At 45.2% G+C, this 21,420-nt stretch overlaps 2 protein-coding genes across 2 annotated transcripts; both read right to left on the bottom strand.

Moving 5' to 3' along the window:
* Positions 1 to 1,192: 1,192 nt before the first annotated feature.
* Positions 1,193 to 3,233, bottom strand: LOC103075456 (C-C motif chemokine 8). The gene is made up of 3 exons (XM_007458377.1): positions 3,088 to 3,233; positions 2,157 to 2,274; positions 1,193 to 1,751 (listed from the first exon to the last, which is right to left on the bottom strand). The coding sequence occupies exons 1-3, from the start codon at positions 3,161 to 3,163 to the stop codon at positions 1,646 to 1,648; spliced, it is 300 nt and encodes a 99-aa protein (XP_007458439.1). The 5' UTR covers positions 3,164 to 3,233; the 3' UTR covers positions 1,193 to 1,645.
* Positions 3,234 to 12,986: 9,753 nt separating this feature from the next.
* LOC103076283 (acetylcholine receptor subunit beta-like) lies at positions 12,987 to 20,995 on the bottom strand. The gene is made up of 10 exons (XM_007458379.1): positions 20,863 to 20,995; positions 20,502 to 20,641; positions 19,872 to 19,916; positions 19,164 to 19,273; positions 18,951 to 19,059; positions 18,438 to 18,585; positions 17,758 to 17,967; positions 14,858 to 15,081; positions 14,203 to 14,364; positions 12,987 to 12,992 (listed from the first exon to the last, which is right to left on the bottom strand). The coding sequence occupies exons 1-10, from the start codon at positions 20,930 to 20,932 to the stop codon at positions 12,987 to 12,989; spliced, it is 1,224 nt and encodes a 407-aa protein (XP_007458441.1). The 5' UTR covers positions 20,933 to 20,995.
* Between the last annotated feature and the right edge of the window lie 425 nt (positions 20,996 to 21,420).

Genomic DNA, 21,420 nt, shown 5'->3' with positions numbered 1-21,420 from the left:
TTGGGTCAGCAGGACAATAATCTTCTTTCCCTTAATGAGGGGTCTGGTCTTTGTGCCTTGGTACTGTGGGTCTCATGTCTGAAAAAGGAGCCAGCTATACTCACGAAGTACAAGAGAATCTTGACCTTAAGAGGCTATTAAGGAAAGGAGATTCCATGCCTTCAAATGGATTTTGCAAATTCTTGAGATTGGGGGCTGAGGGTATAGTGACAGCGATGAATTCATTCTGTGTCTCAAGGGTGCAAGCCCTGTAGATATTGGTTTGCAAGATTATAAGAGAAGGGTCTGTGTCTTGATCAATTATTCTCAACCTTCTACAACATTTAACCTATCACTCTTTCTGGCCCATTCTTCCTCACTTCATCTCCACTCCCACCCTGTACCATTTATGTCCCCATCATTTCCCCTGCACCATGGCAGCAGCCTGCTCTCAGGCCTCTATCTCTCACACTCCATCCTGTACTCAGATACTAGGTTATTCTTCCTGATGCTCGCCTCTGAATGTGATATTCTCCTTCTCTCCTATTTCAAAACTTTCGGTGCATCTCTGTTACCTGCTGACTTCCCAATCTGAAATTCAAGAGCCCCTACAACCTGGCTCCAACCTGCATTTCTAAAACTCTGACTCCTCTTTCTTCCCAGAGCCCAGCCAGATGGGATTCCTTCCTCTGGCCCCCTCCCCTCATCTCCCTCCTGTATCAGTTCTGAAGAATCCTTTCATTTCCCATCATATTCCAATCTCTCAAGACCGGTCCTGTTGAAGGCTCATCTCTGGTAAAGAACCTTTAAGTGGGCCTCTAAGTTATAGACATCTCGTTTCCTGTTAGACTCAGTTTAACTTCTGGGACATTACTCTGGGTTTGAGAATTAATTAGATGGAGAAAACCTGGGGCTATGGAGAAAAGTTTGCAGACTGTTGCAAGAGATCAAGAGAGAGACCAGGCAAAGGTAAGTGTGGAGAGAAAAGCAATAGGAATCTAGATTCTATTAAATAAGGGCAGGTGATTTAGGGACTGGAGCCACAGGGCTGGAACAGTCTGGTCTGGTCCTTCTAGGTTCTCCGTAATCCTCAGCTGAGTCCAAAAGACTCAATTTAGAGGATGATCCTCACACCCCCAATTGTCACTCATTGCTGCCATTTTCTCCCTTCCTGCCAAATGTTACCCCATGAAAAATAAGACCAAGTAGTTTAAAATTATATAGATTTTTTTCTTTGAAAATACCATAGTCATTTAATAACATTAATTTCCATCACAATACTACATAGCACACATCGACTTACAGGAGCACCGATTTCCTAAGAATCCAAAGGTGTTTCACTCTGATGATCAGTGGAAGGACCTCAGGATACTACAGGCAGGTAGGAGGGAGAACAGTGGCATCTTACCATGAGCTTAATTGAGCTCACAAAGGAAAACTCGTCACCAGATGTTGTGTTTTTACATTCATTAGGATTTATGGCAGATAAAGTTAAAACATCAATAACTTAAATATAATTATTGTTTAAGAAACTATGTGTTTTAAATTATTAAACAAAGAACCTCTTTTTGGACATTATAATAAAATAATACAGCTGGGGAAGGTTGGGGGGAAATAAATAAGATTTTCCTGGGCTCTGACTGTCTCTCAGTCCAGGTACGAAGGTTCAAGCCTTCAGGGCTTGGGACTTTCGATCCAGGAGCTTTATGGAATTCTGGACCCACTTCTGCTTGGGGTCAGCACAGACCTCCTTATCCGCTTTGGTCTTGAAGCTGTGGGGAAAGGAGGGCACAGTTAAATGGAGTGTCTTGAGGATTTTGCCCAGGAGCTTGGCCCGTTGGCCCCTGGACATGATTAGCCCTTGCTCCCCGGGTGAGGAGCCTGGATGGGGACAGGAAGAAGGGGAAAAGGGAGGAAGAGGCCTCTCTTCCAGAAAGGAAGTTCCGTTGTTACTGCTCCAGGGGAAGCCTTCCTTTAACTCCTGGCTAAAGGAACTTGGATGATCTGACCAAGCTTCCAGAAGAGCCTGGAGTGAGTATGGATTCCTTCTCATGGGCTTCATTTGTCTATGGGGTAAAGGGTCCTTTGGGTTAGATGGCATATTTATCTGACTCATTTGGAAGTATAGAACTCAGATAGAATGTTTGGCTGACGGTGCCCGGGCGTGGTCCACTCACATCACAGCTTCCTGGGGACACCGGCTGTTGGTGATTCTTGTGTAGCTGTCCAGCTTCTTGAAGGGGATCTTCTTACTGATCACAATAACGCAGCAAGTGATTGGGATGGAAACTGAATCTGAAAAACATTTTGCAAAGCCTCAGAGAGTTATAATGTATTGTCAGCCTGCATTTGTAAGAGAAGAAGGAGAAGGTAGAAGACAGAGCAAATACACAAGTTCTAACTAAGACCTACCATTCCCTAGTTCAGAGCTTTAGTCCAGATCCCATAGATAAAATGTTATCTGTGAGTCAATTTCCTCTGCTGAACTATGGGGCCCCTCATTGTTGACTGCAGATGGCGAAATCTTGAGTAACAAGATTAATCCTTGTAGCGTGATTCGGAGGGTCTACAGATCCAAAACCTCTGACCCTGGGAAGATAAGTTCTAAGACCTTGCTTCCCAGCTATTTGTCCCCATGGGCTTAGAGCCAACCTATGTCACATGCTGAGATGCTTCTGGGTCCTTATCCTCCTTACACAGCCACCCTTCTGGGAGCTACCCTGGACTGTAATCCAACATTTGAAACCTCCAGCAAGAGTTTCTTCCTCTCTACTACTGCCCAAAATGTCCTTCCTATCCACAATGAGAAATGGTCCTTCATTCTGTGCCACATCTCCAAACAAGGTGAGGATTGTTGAGATAGCAGCTGCATTTAATGTCCCAAAGCTGGTGTCGAGAAAGATCGTGGAGCCTGGCTCCAGTGGCCTGGGCCAGTTCTGGTTCTGCCTCTGACCAGTTGTGACATGCCGGCTCTTCTTAATTCCCCTCTGGATTTCATTCTCTCCATCTTTTTAATGTAGGCTGCGCAGCAAGCATGGGATGACTCATGCCAGGTGTTAGTACCTGGGGTAGTTAAAATGTTAAGGCTTAAGAAGAGAGGAGGCTTACCTGGCTGAGCCAGCACCTGGGTGCTGAAGGCAGCTGCTGTGAGCAGCAGACACAGAAGTGCTGCAGAGACCTTCATACCAGAGGGTGAGCACAGGAGCTTCAGCCTGAGAGCTGGAGGTTTCTGAGTTGGTCTCAGCTTCTCTGCAACTCTGGCTCCTCTGGCTGATCTGCCTGCCTTTTATAGGGAGCAGAGCACATGGGCAGGGTCATGTTTAAGGAAGGATAAAATAGGCCCCTAAATGTGGTGAGTAGGTACCAGATCCTGGTGGTGATTTCTAAACACCGAGAAAAGGAAGTCGTGCAGTTTCCATCATTTGTTTAGATGGTGGGGCAGTGGTGGGAGGGTATGTGGTTATGCCCAGTAAAGTGTAGGAAGTGACCTTCTTGGCCTATTAAGGGCTCTGATTTCTTTGAAATGGAACATGATCTGTTGGAAAGGAAGAGTACAAGCTGAGTTCCTAACAGAGTGAAGAGAACCAAGTGCCTGACCCTCCCCATGTCCCGGGAGGTCTGGGATGGGGCCCTAAGGCTTTGCCTGGTCTCTTTATCAGATTCGTGTCCCTGCCATCCTAAATCAGTCAGGCTCCTTTAGAACCTCATACAGGTAGCTTGATAGAACCTTAGCAGAACGATAGAATCCAGGAATCTTCAAGTCTTAATGCCCTGGAATGTTGTTGTGGAGCCTAAGAAATGGGCAGCAAATACCGATCTTTTAGGGTGGTGATTTCTAAATATTATATCTAGACACTAAAGTTTCTTTCCAAGTGAGATGATATGTGGAAGCCCAATATATCATGCAGATTCAGGTAGAATGGGTCTGTTTGAAAAGGGTCTTTTGCTGTTGGTGTCAAATCTTTTGCCCATTTAAAAAAATTTTTTTTTTCTTACAGTTGACTTTAAGAAGTTCTTTGTATATTTTGCATTCAAGTCCTTTACCAGATATGTGCATTGCAAATATTTTCCCCACAAGCTGTAGCTTATATTCTTAACAATGGCTTTAATAGAGCAGAAGTTTTAAATTTTAATAAAGTGCAATTTATCAATTTTTTTCTTTCATAGATGTTGCTTTTGGTATTATAGCTAAAATCTCATCATCAAACCCAAGTTTGCATATCACCTTTTCAATGAATATTTCCAGATTTTCCAGAAATCATTCAATATTCTCCAATAATCTTGAATGTTAAAGACTCCACAGGAGTCCATATATAAAGGCACCATAATTAATTGAAGAATTTCAGTTGGGAATTATATAATTTCCATTTTTTCACAATCATAAACAATAATTATGAGAAAACTGATGTAATATTATCATTAATGTCTCCATTCAATTCCATAGCTAAGGGATTAATCAATCAAAATGTGTGGATAGAGATACACCAGAAATACATCTACACGTGGAACAACTCCTGCAGAACACCTACTGAACGCTGGCAGAAGACCTCAGACCTCCCAAAAGGCAAGAAACCCCCCCCACGTACCTGGGTAGGGCAAAAGAAAAAAGAATAAACAGAGACAAAAGGATAGGGAAGGGACCTGCACCAGTGGGAGGGAGGTGTGAAGGAGGAAAAGTGTCCACACACTAGGAGCCCCTTCGCGGGCAGAGATTGCGGGAGGCGGAGTGGGGGAGCTTCGGAGCCGCGGAGGACAGCACAGCAACAGGGGTGCGGAGGGCAAAGCGGAGAGATTCCCGCACAGAGGATCGGGGCCGACCGGCACTCATCAGCCCGAGAGGCTTGTGTGCTCCCCCACCGGAGCGGGCGGGGCTGGGAGCTGAGGCTCGGGCTCGGAGCGCCGGGAGAGGACTGGGGTTGGCGGCGCGAACACAGCCTGCAGGGGGTTAGTGCACCACGGCTGGCCGGGAGGGAGTCCGGAGAAAAGTCTGGACCTGCCGAAGAGGCAAGAGACTTTTTCTTCCCTCTTTGTTTCCTGGTGCGCGAGGAGAGGGGATTAAGGACGCTGCTTAAAGGAGCTCCAGAGACGGGCGCGAGCCGCGGCTAAAAGCACGGACCCCAGAGACAGACATGAGACGCTAAGGCTGCTGCTGCCGCCACCAAGAAGCCTGTGTGCAAGCACAGGTCACTATCCACACGCCCCTTCCGGGGAGCCTGTGCAGCCCGCCACTGCCAGGGTCCCGGGATCCAGGGACAACTACCCCGGGAGAATGCACGGTGCGCCTCAGGCTGGTGCAACGTCATGCTGGCCTCTGCCGCCGCAGGCTTGCCCCGCACTCCGTGCCCGTCTCTCGCCATGGCCTCAGTGAGCCAGAGCCCCCAATCAGCTGCTCCTTTAACCCAATCCTGTCTGAGCGAAGAACAGATGCCCTCCAGCGACCTACACGCACAGGCGGGGCCAAATCCAAAGCTGAGCCCCAGAAGCTGTGAGAACAAAGAAGAGAAAGGGAAATCTCTCCCAGCAGCCTCAGGAGCAGCGGATTAAACCTCCACAATCACCTTGATGTACCTGCATCTGTGGAATACCTGAATAGACAACAAATCATCCCAAATTAAGGAGGTGGACTTTGAGAGCAAGATTTATTATTTTTTCCCCTTTTCCTTTCTTTGTGTGTATGTGTATGCTTCTGTGTGAGATTTTGTCTGTATAGCTTTGCTTCCACCATTTGTTCCAGGGTTCTATCCATCGTTTTTTTGTTTTTTTTGGGTTTTTTTCCTCCTAATAATTTTTTTAAATAACTTTATTATATTTTATCTTATTTTACTTTATCTTCTTTCTTTCTTCTTTTTTCTTCCTTCCCTCCTTCCTTCCTTGCTCCCTCCCTCCCTCCTTTCTTTCTTTCTTTATACTTCTACTAATTCTTTCTTTCTACTTTTTCTCCCTTTTCTTCTGAGCCGTGTGGATGAAAGGCTCTTGGTGCTGCAGCCAGGAGTTAGTGCTGTGCCTCTGAGGTGGGAGAGCCAACTTCAGGACACTGGTCCACAAGAGACCTCCCAGCTGCACATAATATCAAATGGCGAAAATCTCCCAGAGGTCTCCATCTCAACACCAGCACCCAGCTTCACTCAACGACCAGCAAGCTACAGTGCTGGACATCCTATGCCAAACAACTAGCAAGACAGGAACACAACCCCACGCATTAGCAGAGAGGCTGCCCAAAATCATCATAAGTCGACAGACACCCCAAAACACACCACCAGACGTGGACCTGCCCACCAGAAAGACAAGATCCAGCCTCATCCACCAGAACACAGGCACTAGTCCCCTCCACCAGGAAGCCTACACAACCCACTGAACCAACCTTAGCCACTGGGGACAGACACCAAAAACAACGGGAACTACGAACCTGCAGCCTGCAAAAAGGAGACCCCAAACACAGTAAGATAAGCAAAATGAGAAGACAGAAAAACACACAGCAGATGAAGGAGCAAGATAAAAACCCACCAGACCTAACAAATGAAGAGGAAATAGGCAGTCTACCTGAAAAAGAATTCAGAATAATGATAGTAAAGATGATCCAAAATCTTGGAAATAGAATAGACAAAATGCAAGAAACATTTAACAAGCAGCATTCGAATTATAGGGGTTCCAGAAGAAGAAGAGAAAAAGAAAGGGACTGAGAAAATATTTGAAGAGATTATAGTTGAAAACTTCCCTAATATGGGAAAGGAAATAGTTAATCAAGTCCAGGAAGCACAGAGAGTCCCATACAGGATAAATCCAAGGAGAAATACGCCAAGACACATATTAATCAAACTGTCAAAAATTAAATACAAAGAAAACATATTAAAAGCAGCAAGGGAAAAACAACTAATAACACACAAGGGAATCCCCATAAGGTTAACAGCTGATCTTTCAGCAGAAATTCTGCAAGTGAGAAGGGAGTGGCAGGACATATTGAAAGTGATGAAGGAGAAAAAACTGCAACCCAGATTACTCTACCCAGCTAGGATCTCATTCAGATTTGATGGAGAAATTAAAATCTTTACAGACAAGCAAAAGCTGAGAGAGTTCAGCACCACCAAACCAGCTCTACAACAACTGCTAAAGAAACTTCTCTAGGCAAGAAACACAAGAGAAGGAAAAGACCTACAATAACAAACCCAAAACAATTAATAAAATGGGAATAGGAACATTCATATCGATAATTACCTTAAATGTAAATGGACTAAACGCTCCCACCAAAAGACACAGATTGGCTGAATGGATACAAAAACAAGACGCATATATGTGCTGTCTACAAGAGACCCACTACAGACCTAGAGACACATACAGACTGAAAGTAAGGGGATGGAAAAAGGTATTTCATGCAAATGGAAACCAAAAGAAAGCTGGAGTAGCAATTCTCATATCAGACAAAATAGACTTTAAAATAAGGACTATCAGAAGAGACAAAGAAGGACACTACATAATGATCAAGGGATCGATCCAAGAAGAAGATATAACAATTGTAAATATTTATGCACCCAACATAGGAGCACCTCAATACATAAGGCAAAAACTAGCAGCCATAAAAGGGGAAATCGACAGTAACACATTCATAGTAGGGGACTTCAACACCCCACTTTCACCAATGGACAGATCATCCAAAATGAAAATAAATAAGGAAACACAAGCTTTAAATGATACATTAAACAGGATGGACTTAATTGATATTTATAGGACACTCCATCCAAAAACAACAGAATACACATTTTTCTCAAGTGCTCATGGAACATTCTCCAGGATAGATCATATCTTGGGTCACAAATCAAGCCTTGGTAAATTTAAGAAAATTGAAATTGTATCAAGTATCTTTTCCGACCACAACGCCATGAGACTAGATATCAATTATAGGAAAAGAGCTGTAAAAAATACAAACACATGGAGGCTAAACAATACACTACTTAATAACGAAGTGATCACTGAAGAAATCAAAGAGGAAATTAAAAAATACCTAGAAACAAATGACAATGGAGATACAACGACCCAAAACCTATGGGATGCAGCAAAAGCAGTTCTAAGAGGGAAGTTTATAGCAATACAAGCCCACCTTAAGAAGCAGGAAACATCTCGAATAAACAACCTAACCTTGCACCTCAAGCAATTAGAGAAAGAAGAACAAAAAAACCCCAGAGTTAGCAGAAGGAAAGAAATCATAAAAATCAGATCAGAAATAAATGAAAAAGAAATGAAGGAAACAATAGCAAAGATCAATAAAACTAAAAGCTGGTTCTTTGAGAAGATAAACAAAATAGATAAACCATTAGCCAGACTCATCAAGAAAAAAAGGGAGAAGACTCAAATCAATAGAATCAGAAATGAAAAAGGAGAAGTAACAACTGACACTGCAGAAATAAAAAAAATCATGAGGGATTACTACAAGCAACTCTATGCCAATAAAATGGACAATCTGGAAGAAATGGACAAATTCTTAGAAATGCACAAACTGCCAAGACTGAATCAGGAAGAAATAGAAAATATGAACAGACCAATCACAAACACTGAAATTGAAACTGTGATTAAAAATCTTCCAACAAACAAAAGCCCAGGACCAGATGGCTTCACAGGCGAATTCTATCAAACATTTAGAGAAGAGCTAACACCTATTCTTCTCAAACTCTTCCAAAATATAGCAGAGGGAGGAACACTCCCAAACTCATTCTACGAGGCCAAAAAAAAAAAAAAAAAAAAAAAGGATCATACACTATGATCAAGTGGGGTTTATCCCAGGAATGCAAGGATTCTTCAGTATATGCAAGTCAATTAACGTGATACACCATATTAACAAATTGAATGAGAAAAACCATATGATCATCTCAATAGATGCAGAGAAAGCTTTCGACAAAATTCAACACCCATTTATGATAAAAGCCCTGCAGATAGTAGGCATAGAGGGAGCTTTCCTCAACATAATAAAGGCCATATATGACAAACCCACAGCAAACATCACTCTCAATGGTGAAAAACTGAAAGCATTTCCACTAAGGTCAGGAACAAGACAAGGTTGCCCACTCTCACCACTCTTATTCAACATAGTTTTGGAAGTTTTAGCCACAGCAATCAGAGAAGAAAAGGAAATAAAAGGAATCCAAATCGGAAAAGAAGAAGTAAAGCTGTCACTGTTTGCAGATGACATGATACTATACATAGAGAATCCTAAAGATGCTACCAGAAAACTACTAGAGCTAATCAATGAATTTGGTAAAGTAGCAGGATACAAAATTAATGCACAGAAATCTCTGGCATTCCTATATACTAACGATGAAAAATCTGAAAGTGAAATCAAGAAAACACTCCCATTTACCATTGCAACAAAAAGAATAAAATATCTAGGAATAAACCTACCTAAGGAGACAAAAGACCTGTATGCAGAAAATTATAAGACACTGATGAAAGAAATTAAAGATGATACAAACAGATGGAGAGATATACCATGTTCTTGGATTGGAAGAATCAACATTGTGAAAATGACTCTACTTCCCAAAGCAATCTATAGATTCAATGCAATCCCTATCAAACTACCACTGGCATTTTTCACAGAACTAGAACAAAAAATTTCACAATTTGTATGGAAACACAAAAGACCCCGAATAGCCAAAGCAATCTTGAGAACAAAAAATGGAGCTGGAGGAATCAGGCTGCCTGACTTCAGACTATACTACAAAGCTACAGTAATCAAGACAGTATGGTACTGGCACAAAAACAGAAAGATAGATCAATGGAATAGGATAGAAAGCCCAGAGATAAACCCATGCACATATGGTCACCTTATCTTTGATAAAGGTGGCAGGAATATACAGTGGAGAAAGGACAGCCCCTTCAATAAGTGGTGCTGGGAAAACTGGACAGGTACATGTAAAAGTATGAGATTAGATCACTCCCTAACACCATACACAAAAATAAGCTCAAAATGGATTAAAGACCTAAATGTAAGGCCAGAAACTATCAAACTCTTAGAGGAAAACATAGGCAGAACACTCTATGACATAAATCACAGCAAGATCCTTCTTGACCCATCTCCTAGAGTAATGGAGATAAAAACAAAAATAAACAAATGGGACCTAATGAAACTTCAAAGCTTTTGCACAGCAAAGGAAACCATAAACAAGACCAAAAGACAGCCCTCAGAATGGGAGAAAATATTTGCAAATGAATCAACTGACAAAGGATTAATCTCTAAAATTTACAGGCAGCTCATGCAGCTCAATAACAAAAAAATAAACAACCCAATCCAAAAATGGGCAGAAGACCTAAATAGACATTTCTCCAAAGAAGATATACAGACTGCCAACAAACACATGAAAGAATGCTCAACATCATTAATCATTAGAGAAATGCAAATCAAAACTACAATGAGATATCATCTCACACCAGTCAGAATGGCCATCATCAAAAAATCTAGAAACAATAAATGCTGGAGAGGGTGTGGAGAAAAGGGAACACTCTTGCACTGCTGGTCCAGGAGATGGAAACAACCTAAGTGTCCATCATCGGATGAATGGATAAAGAAGATGTGGCACATATATACAATGGAATATTACTCAGCCATAAAAAGAAACGAAATTGAGCTATTTGTAATGAGGTGGATAGACCTAGAGTCTGTCATACAGAGTGAAGTAATTCAGAAAGAGAGAGACAAATACTGTACGCTAACACATATATATGGAATTTAAGAAAAAAAATGTCATGAAGAACCTAAGGGTAAAACAGGAATAAAGACACAGACCTACTAGAGAATGGACTTGAGGATATGGGGAGGGGGAAGGGTAAGCTGTGACAAAGCGAGAGAGGCATGGACATATATACACTACCAAACGTAAGGCAGATAGCTAGTGGGAAGCAGCCGCATAGCACAGGGAGACAAAAAAATAAAGTGTGGATATCATTAATGCTCTTAATCAAATTACAACATTGTTACATTGCTGGACGGTTTGCATCTTCATTAAAATACGAGTTTATTGTTCTTAAAAATATTTAATGATTGCTAAGAAGATGTTTATCTCATTAAAAGTTAAAACTAAGCTGTGGAATAGTGGTTTCCTTTGTGGTGTTGACATCACGAGGGAGTCTTTTTAGAGGCAGAAATGTTGTATATCTTAATCAGAGGGGTGCTTAAACAGTCCTACATATTTAAAATTCATGAAATTGTACACTTAAAATGTCTGCACTTTATTGTATGTAAATTAAGCTTCAACATAAATAAAAAGAAAAAAGCACAGCACTATTTTGCTTACATTCTAATTTATTTATTTTTTTAGTGAGTCTGTTAGTTGATTTTTTTCTTGTAATTCATTCATGTTTTTATATCAGATGGCTTTTTATTGTTCTTATTGATCTGGAAGAGATTTTTGAACATCTACCTCATGCATTTTCCATTTATTGCAAATACTGTGTGAACTTGTAAGAGTATAGAGTTTGCAGAACATGAGACAAATCAGTGTCATCAGAATTTCTTGTGACCAGAAGGGAACTTGAGTTCTTCCAGACAATCCACCTTACTGCTGTGCTGTGTAGCACTGATCTCTGTGTGGGAGGGTGTTGTCTAAGAGGTGGTTTACATACATTTTTCATTCAGAAATAAAGTCATTGTCTTACAGAATACCCTCAATGCCTCATTAATTCCTCCTCTGAGCTGCCTTCATATAGAAAGTGCATCTATAAGCAGATGACAATAATGGTAGCAAAAATCATATTATTGAGAATCAACAAGCGTCAGTCAAATGAAGGGAATTAAGTGTCAAGTAACTTGATTCCAGTCCTGATGAAGCCAATAACAAGCCCATGACTTGCCCAATGTGACCATGGGTAAATCTTTTTTTTTTTAACATATTTATTGGAGTATATTTGCTTTACAATGGTGTGTTAGTTTCTGCTTTATAACAAAGTGAATCAGTTATACATATACATATGTACCCATATCTCTTCCCTCTTGCATCTCCCGCCCTCCCACCCTCCCTATCCCACCCCTCTAGGTGGTCACAAAGCACCTAGTTGATCTTCCTGTGCTATGCGGCTGCTTCCCACTAGCTATCTATTTTACGTTTGGTAGTGTATATATGTCCATGCCACTCTCTCACGTTCACAGCTTCCCCTTCCCCTTATCCCTTCCCCCTCCCCATATCCTCAAGTCCATTCTCTAATAGGTCTGTCTTTGTTCCCGTCTTACCCCTAGGTTCTTCACGACATTTTTTTCCTTAGATTCCATATATATGTGTTAGTATACGATATTTGTCTTTCTCTTTCTGACTTACGTCACTCTGTATGACAGACTCTAGGTCCATCCACCTCACTACAAATAACTCAATTTCGCTTCCTTTTATGGCTGAGTAATATTCCATTGTATATATGTGCCAAATCTTCTTTATCCATTCATCCGATGATGGACACTTAGGTTGCTTCCATCTCCTGGCTATTGTAAATAGAGCTGCAGTGAACATTTTGGTACATGACTCTTTGAATTATGGTTTTCTCAGGGTATATGCCCAGTAGTGGGACTGCTTGGTCATATGGTAGTTCTATCTGTAGTTTTTTAAGGAACCTCCATACTGTTCTCCATAGTGGCTGTACCAATTCACATTCCCATGGGTAAATCTTAACTCCTAGATTCATTCTCCTCATCTACAAAATAGGGAGTTTTGACAAGTTCAGGGATGACAAATAGTTTTCAATAATTTATTAACTTAATAGATTGATGGCAGATAACCAGAAACGTTTCTTGGGGAAGAAAAAAAAAAAGCCAAACCAAAAACTCCAGTGAGGCCTTACCTTGGGTTATTGAATGCAATGCTGTGATTGATTAGTGATGTCTGCCATGGGTATAGCAACAGAAAGTGGTACTACCTATGTAACATAGTTGCTATTCCTGGATTAAATTTTAAACTTTTTAATTCATTAATGATTGTTTGCAAAGTATCTAGTCAGAAACAAGAGAAGCTAGCAGGCCTGGCAGAGAAGCTTCTTAGCTGTCAGCCCTAGGAAAGGCAGAATAGCATAGTGGTTAAAATTCTGGATTTAGATACTATGAACACTAGTTAATATCTGTATCAGAGAAAGCACAAGTTATACAACTTCTTTGTACTTCAAATTCCTTACCTATTCTTTATTTATGTGGAAATGGGGTTTATTGTGAATATTAAATTATCTGATACCCAAAACTTGCTTTGCAGTGTGAGTAGCATATGGCAAGTGATCAATAAGCTAGCTGTCATCAATAGTCAAATAAGAAGGGTATCGTGTCTAGAATATGCTAGGAAGGGACCCAGAGTGTGGTTCTTGGTCTCTTGTACAAGTTCTCTCTGAAATTGCTTCCAAACAAAGATATGTGGTAGGGATAGACCTCTGGGAATATCTGTGCTATAGGTGAGGAAAGAAAAAGAGTCTCCCAGAAGCAGAGAAGTGCAGTCCTGGGATCCTGCCATGAACCAGAAGAGTGGGCCCCAGAGGAGATGGGGGTCAGACTCCAAGGCTGACACACCAAGGGGCACCAAGGTCTTAATTCTACAGGGAGCTCAGAGATCTCAAGTGGTAAGTCACTTTGATTATGAAATTTCCCTCTCTTGTTTTGTTTTTAAACTGAATTCGAGAAATCCCATCATAAAAGTTAAAACGAAACTTTAGGTCATGCAAGTTCAGCAGCTGTTTTTTTCCAGCAGCTTGGCTGTGCTGTTTAAGGAAGTGTTCATTCTGCCCTCTCTCTTTCTTTTCTCCTCGGTGTCTTCCCCATGAGCATCTTCGTAATGCCGTTTTGACAAGTCACCTATGGCTCAGTGGCTGTGAAGGGGCACCCGAGGTCAGAAACAACCTCTGTGAATAGAGGGTCAGAAATGGGTACCCTGCGGTGGAAATAGATCTGGATTCTTACATGGTTCTTTTTTTTTTTTTTTGCGGTACGCGGGCCTCTCACTGTCTTAGCCTCTCCCGTTCCGGAGCACAGGCTCTGGACACGCAGGCTCAGCGGCCATGGCTCACGGGCCCAGCTGCTCCGCGGCATGTGGGATCTTCCCGGACCGGGGCACGAACCCGTGTCCCCTGCATCGGCAGGCGGCCTATCAACATCATTTGGTGGCTTGCGGATGAAATATTCATCTGTTTTGGCTCACGGGCCCAGCTGCTCCGCGGCATGTGGGATCTTCCCGGACCGGGGCACGCACCCGTGTGCCCTGCATCGTCAGGCAGACTAACAACATCATTTGGTGTCTTGCGGATGAAATATTCATCTGTTCCCCGACCCCAGCCACTTCCTGGAGAATCCCTGAGAGGTATAGGAGGTGGCTCTGGTTTCTGGTCTCTCTCAGGTTTGGGTCTCTTCAGACCCAGATACAGAGGGAGTTTGTGGATAAAGATCTGCAGAGTAGAAGAAGAGGGGTATTGGAGGGGGCTCTTATGCTCTCAGACCAGAAGGGAAGCCGCCAACCACCCCCACGGCACGTGCCCATTGCTGCGCATGCGTACATGCGTCCCACAGATGAAATGCTACTACACAGCCCAAGAGTTCTTAAGTGGGTTAGGAGGCATCCTGACTGGAAAGAAAAGTTCTGAGGGCTTCCACCCTGATAGTACCTAACCCTTAGAATGCTTCCTTGGGACCCACGATGGGCAGTATTGATGAAGAGAGCCTGGGATCTACACAACGTCAATGATGGGAGGATAAAATTAATTGGGCAACATTTCAACACCCAAAGACCTTGGCACTTTGACACTCTACCGGGAGTTGTAGTTCTCCCTCAGGTCTGTGAAAGGGAAGGTTGAAGTTGGTGGGAGGGAGGAGCGATACCTGGACAAAAAGCCAAATACTAGGATTGAGCGTTAACACAGGCTGGAGAGGAGATCTTCTTACCTGACGGACCCAAAGGGGCATTTGGTGGGTGTGGGGTGAGCGACGGTGCGGGTTGAGGACTACGACGCTAAGGATGACTGAGAAGGTGACGAGGACCGTAGTAAACATGAGGTATTTGATAACGATGGGGACAGACAGGGAGCTCTCAGGCACTTTGTCTGCCAGCAGCAGCAGGAACACAGTAAGGGTCAGCAGGGCAAAGACCGAGAGCCCCATCTTCTCTCCTTGGGGGACAGAGGGGAAGGCGGAAGGGTTAGGCTCTGCCAGAAAGCAATCTCCCGGGCATAATCAGTGACCGTGTTTCCAGCCCACTCGAGGACAGGCTTTTGGAAGGGCCAACTGCATGCAGGTAACTCCTACATTTATACCTCCAACCTGGACCGATTCCCCTAAATTCCACACTTGTATCCACCTGCCTACTTAACCTCTCCATTTGGACATCTCGAACTTCACATGTCCAAAGCTTAATTCCCTCACCACCGGCTCCCCCCATAGTCCTCCTCAGTTCACAAATGACAACTCGATCTTTCCTGGGGCTCAGGCCAAATCCCTGTGTCATTCTCAGCTCTCCTCTCTCTCACCCCATATCCAACCCATACCAAACCCTGTTGGCTCTACCTTCGAAATATATCCTGAAACTGAAATGACTTATCACATCTACCACTACCATCCTGGCACAAGCCACCATTACCTCAGATCTGAGTTATTATAAAGGCCTCCTCTTTGCTTCATCCTTTGCCTGCCTGCTGACTGTTCTCAACAGAGCAGCCAGATTGATCCCGTTAAAATGTAAATCAGATCATATCACTCCAGTGGCTTCCCATCGCCTTTAGCATAGAAGTCCATACTGAAGTCTACAAGGCCTTCCCATTAGCTCTCTGACTACATCTCATACTGTTTTCTCTCTTGCTTACTTCATTCAGTTATTACTTCATTGGCTATTTCTTGAATATGCAAGGCACACGCCCACCTCAGAGCCTTTTGCACTCACTGTTAACTCCTCCTGCTAATTTCTTCCCCCAGATATCTACCAGGGTCATTCTCTCACTTCCTTCAAGTCTTTGTTCAACTATTGATCAAACATTCTCTTTTTAGTGAGGCATTCACTGACCATCCTATTTTTAAATTGCAACCCCTGTGATAAACCATAGCGGGAAAGAATATGAAAAAATATATATATCTATAAATGAGTCACTTTGCTGTACAGCAGAAATGAAACACAACATTGTAAATCAACTATATTTCAATAAAATTGTTTAAATAAATAAATAAATTGCAACCCCTACCCCCGTTCTCATCCTCCCCAAACCCTTTTCCCATTTTTCCTTCTTAGGAATTGACCTCTCCTAATATACTATCTAGGACTTCCCTGGTGACACAGTGGTTAGGAATCCGCCTGCCAATGCAGGGGACGCGGGTTCGAGCCCTGGTCAGGGAAGATCCCACATCCCACAGAGCAACTAAGCCCGTGCACCACAACTACTGAGCGTGTGCTCTAGAGCCCGCCAGCCACAACTACTGAGCCCACGTGCCACAACTACTGAAGCCCGCGCGCCTAGATTCTGTGTTCCACAACAAGAGGAGCCACCACAGTGAGAAGCCCGTGCACTGCAATGAAAGTAGCCCCTGTTCACCACAACTAGAGAAAGCCCCCGTGCAGCAACGAAGACCCAACGCAGCCTAAATTAATTAATTAATTAAAAAATAATAATATACTATCCAATGGGCTTATTTATTATGTTTGCTGACTGTCTCCCCACTAGAATATAAACTCCATGAGAGCAGGGATTTTTGTCTGTTTTATTCACTGATGTATTCCCAGTGCCTTGCACATTACAGATGTTCAACAAATATTGTTAAATGAGTGAATGGCCCAACCCCTGTAGCAGGAACTATATAGCAAATCAAAGGATCTAAAAATGAAACCAAGTATATAAGAATATGCCAGGTGGCTGGTTATTACTGTGGCATACGACAGGCACTGCAAACTTCACGGAAGGTATTGAAATAAATAACTATTATGGTCTGTTCTACTTTAGTCCTGTAACATTGGGTTCCAAGAGTTGCCTTGCTCCAGGAAGAAGTTACGTGTGCAAGTGTGTTCTAGAGAGGCATCACTCTCCTTCCCTAGGCTGAGAGAGGGCTTGATTACAGAGAGAAGGAAAGCGTGTGCTTTTTGTTTGTTTTGTTTTGTTTTGTTTTTCAGGCCACAGCAGTGAAAGCGCAGAATCCTAACCACTAGGCTATCAGGGAACTCCCAGGAAAGCATGTTTTGAATATGAGAGTTTAGGATATCAGTCTCTGAATCAGACTAGTACTAAGCAGGGTTGGAATAGCAACACTGCCTCTCTCTGTGTAATGTCAGCTGACTGACTTAAACTCACTTAGCCTCTGTGAAACGGGCAGACAATTCAGTACTTACCTCACAGAGTTGTGAAGATTAGAACTGAGTTAATATATGTAACACATTATTTGTATTATCTTATAGCAAGTGCTCAAAATTAGAAAAGACTATACCTACACTTACACAAAGCTTACAGAGTACCAGGCATAGTTCTATTAACTCAGTTAATCCTCAAAATAGTCCGATGTGGGAGGGACAACGACTGTCCTATTTCCAGATCAGGACACTAAGAGATTAAGGAATTTGCCCAAGGTTACTCTGTTAGCATATTGTGCTGTCTCCCAGAGAAATGTAGGCTATTATTTCCAAGGGACATAGGAGGTTAAGGGACTAGTAGGCGGCATTTGACAAGTGGGGGAGGGAGGATGCCAGGAATGGGGAAAGGGAAAGGAAGCGTTAGCTAAGCAAAAAGCGTTAGCTTTTGGCCCTGTCATAAGATAAACTACAACACCTGAGCTATTGGTAAGAAGGAGTGCTGGGCCCCTTCCCCTCTTACCTGCATCTGGTGGCAGGTAGAAGACGAAGATGGCCAGAAGAGTGATGAGGATGCATGGGGCAATGACGTCGACCAGGTAAAAGAGAGGCTTCCGGCGAATGATGAGGTAGAAGGTGACTTCTTCACGCCGTCTTTCCCCCCCTCCCCTAGGATCCACTGGAGGCTGGATTAGCTGAGAAGGCTTGTGAATAATCTCCCATTGATCATTCTCTTGCGGGGAGTGGGGGGAGAAGAGAAGGTGACACAGATGTGGAACCTGTCTTTGTTGGTGCCAGACACGGCTTTCTTTTCTTTTCTTTCTTTTTTTTTTTTCTTTGCCTCACTGCGCCACCGCGCTGCTTGTGGGATCTTAGTTCCCCAACGAGAGATTGAACCCGGGCCCTCAGCAGTGAAAGTGTGGAGTCCTAACCACTGGACCGCCAGGGAATTCCCAGATATGGCTTTCTCTGCCACATCCTAGAGCAGGGGGTACTGGTGTAATAAGGGGCTAGCTATGGTCCCTGGGCTGGACAGCCCATCTCTAATAAATTTGAGCAAGTCTCAATTTCCATAACCACAATATATAGACAGTTATACCTATCTTGCTGAACCCACAGGGACTCACTGAGGGAGTATATTTATCAGCCTGTTAGAAACTGGAAATCGTAAAGCCCATGGACATGGGAGCCATGCCCACTCACCAATAAAGGTGCCTTCACGAATGTGCACTTCCTGCCGCTCCTGCCCATCGGGACCCAAGCCGGTCTGCAGACTGACTTCTGAGCTGTCATAGCTATAGGAACTGAACACCATGGTGCAGTTCTGCCAGTCAAAGGGGAAGTAGGTGACCTGGATGGAGTGGAGAGTCACTAGAGCTGCCAGAGAGCTGGTCAGGGCTTGGGGAGCTGGGGAGGTCACAGGGCAGACAGGGGTCAGAGGATATGGGGCACTAGGGAGATAGGGACCACCAGGGGGAGATCACAGAGAAGTGGAGTCACAGAGGAATAAGAAGGTTATGCGGGGAGGTCATGGACAGTGGAGGGGGGCGGTCACTGAGGAAGACTGGAAGTCAATGAAAGTGGACAGAGAAGATGAAACTCAACGGAAAATCAGAAGGGTAAGAGAGACGTGAGGGTCATGGGGATAATGGAGGAGGGATATCTGAGTGAGGGTTTCTAGGAGCGCCTTGAGCTTCCCAGGTGGGGCCCGGGAACCTGGATGCTGCAGCTGCTGCGATAGATGCCCGGGGCCTGCCAGGGCACGGAACCGTCGGAGGACACCATGACGCTGATGTCCAGAGCAACATCAAAATTTCCGTCGTTGCTGCCGGGAAAGAATCTTCTCATCTGGGATCAGGCCCCTCCCTCCGGAGGCCGCGCCCCTCCAGAGGCCCTGCCCCACCTCCCAGACTCTGGGAACATCCTTACTTGTTTAGGAGCACCACGTCTGGTAGCCACACGGATTCGGCAGTGATGCGGAGTGAATCGATGCCCTCGTGCTCCTCAGGGTCCCAGCTCAGCCTGTAGTCAGTCCACTCCTAGGCAAGCAGAGGCTGAGGAGCCGTCTGGGGCTGGAGGCTGCAAGGAGTCTTGGGATGTGCGAAGGAAGCCCGGGCAGGGAATGCAAGGGAGAGCCGCGCAGGCACGGTCTGCGGTTCTGGGGGCCGGGGCTCTGTTTAAGACTCCACCTGCACTCTTTGGGACCCTATCAGTCGCTCGGGGAGGGATCAAGTCCCAGGGGCGGGGCGGGTAGGCTGGAGGCTGCCCCCCAATAACAGGTGCACATTCCTGGGCGCCTCGTCACTTCTCTCTCACCGGGCCCCAATTTCTTCTTTCTGTAAAAACGAGGGGGCTGCACGCTAGCCTCTAAAACAGTGGTTTTCAAACTGCAGTGTTAACGACCCTTTTCATAGGTCCGGAATCAAATGAGTGGCCCCAAACCAGTGTTAAAAAAAATTTAGAATGAAAAATGCATGGAATGCAGCTCCCATTGTTTCCTGAAGCTTCTGTTTCAGTTATAAATGTGTTTTCTGAGGTTGTGATGCAAAAAAAAAAATCTTACTGGGCGGAACATTCGAGGAAATTGTAAAGGCAGCTGGACGCCCGCCCTTTTCCACCCTGCGGGGGTCTCCGTACCAGGTCTAAGTAGACCTTTGTGCTCATCTCCTCATCCTTCTCGTTCTAGAAGGGAAAAGTTTAAAGGGTCGATATGATGTCAGTGTAGAGAAATGAGGGGCTCGGTGGGTAAATTCTCCCTGGAAACTCCCCTCTTTTTCTGAGTCGCACCCTCTTGGGTTCAAGCCCCACCTCCTATAAACTGCGTGGGCTTAAGCTCCGCCTCTATCTCGTAAACTTCCTGCTGGCCGTACAGCCAGCCAGTTCATTTACCAGTCCCGGCCCCGGCCGGAGTGAATCTCTGCCCGCTGTTGTTTATTGACCCTGTCTGGCACCGAGGTCCGCCCCAGCCTGTGACCCAGCCTCAGGGTCGGCTCTCCGGCCTGTCCATCGGCCCCAGCTCCACTTTGAGATCCACCAGCAGGCCCGTTCATCATCCTGCCCGGCTCAATCCTGGCCCGTCCAGCAGCCACGCCCACAGCTTGTCCATTGGTCCGATTTCGACCCAATCTCTACTAACGGCCCGTCAGTCACCCAGCCGGGCCTCGTCCCGGACCCCGCCCCCAGTGGTCCCTGGGTTCCGCCCTGCCTAAAACCACGCCCCCCAGCCGGCTAGTGGGCCAGGCCTCAACTCCCCGCGTGCGCCCTCACCAGGCTGATTAATTTCGCTAGGCTGAGACCAATGCTAACCCCGACGCGGTCTCCCACCTCCCGCGCCGGCCTCACCGAGCTATCATAGCCCGAGAAAAGTTTCTCGCGGAGTCGGCCCTCCGCCTCCGAGCCGCGGGCGCCTGGAGGAGGAGAGAACTGAGTGAACCCCTGGTGCCCGACCACGACCTCTGGCCCTGTCACTGCCCTTTTGAGGCCCAGACTTACCTGGGGTGAACGGCGCCCCCAACGCCCCCTCCGCCTCCGAGCCGCGGGCGCCTGGAGGAGGAGAGAACTGAGTGAAGCCCTGGTGCCCGGCCACGACCTCTGGCCCTGTCACTGCCCCTTTGAGGCCCAGACTTACCTGGGGCGAACGGCGATCCCAACGCCCCCAGCAGCAGCAGCAGCAGCAGCAGCAGCGCCCCTGGGGTCATAGCGCGCCCGCGTCGCTCAGTGAGTCCGCTTGGGTGAGCCGCCAGGACAGCCAGCGCAGGGGAAGTGACGAGGCGCCCAGGAATGTGCACCTGTTATTGGGGGGCAGCCGCCAGCCTACCCGCCCCGCCCCTGGGACTTGATCCCTCCCAGAGCGACTGCCAAAGCCTGCTACTCACAGATGGCAGACAGCACTTCAATTGTATAAATCGTCTTTAATTGAGAAAGCATGGAGTGGAGACTGGTCCCCTGGGAGCAGAGCCTTTTTGGGTACCTAACACCCAGCTGCGGTAATGCAAGTTCTATTCAGTTAGAAGCTGGAGGGGTGTATGAGGTCTAGAGACCAAGAGGCCCTCACCCTCCTTGGCCTGACCTGTAGGGGAGAAGGGTGGGACTTATTGCTGAATTGGTGTCTCCTCATTTGAGGGGGTTCAAAGCTATGTGCCATTTCTCTTTTTTATTCTAGACCCATTACCCTAAAGACCTCAGC

Source organism: Lipotes vexillifer, unplaced genomic scaffold (assembly GCF_000442215.2).
Source record: "Lipotes vexillifer unplaced genomic scaffold, Lipotes_vexillifer_v1.1 scaffold1854, whole genome shotgun sequence".
Lineage (NCBI taxonomy): Eukaryota > Metazoa > Chordata > Mammalia > Artiodactyla > Lipotidae > Lipotes > Lipotes vexillifer.
This window is presented reverse-complemented; position numbering and strand designations above follow the sequence as displayed.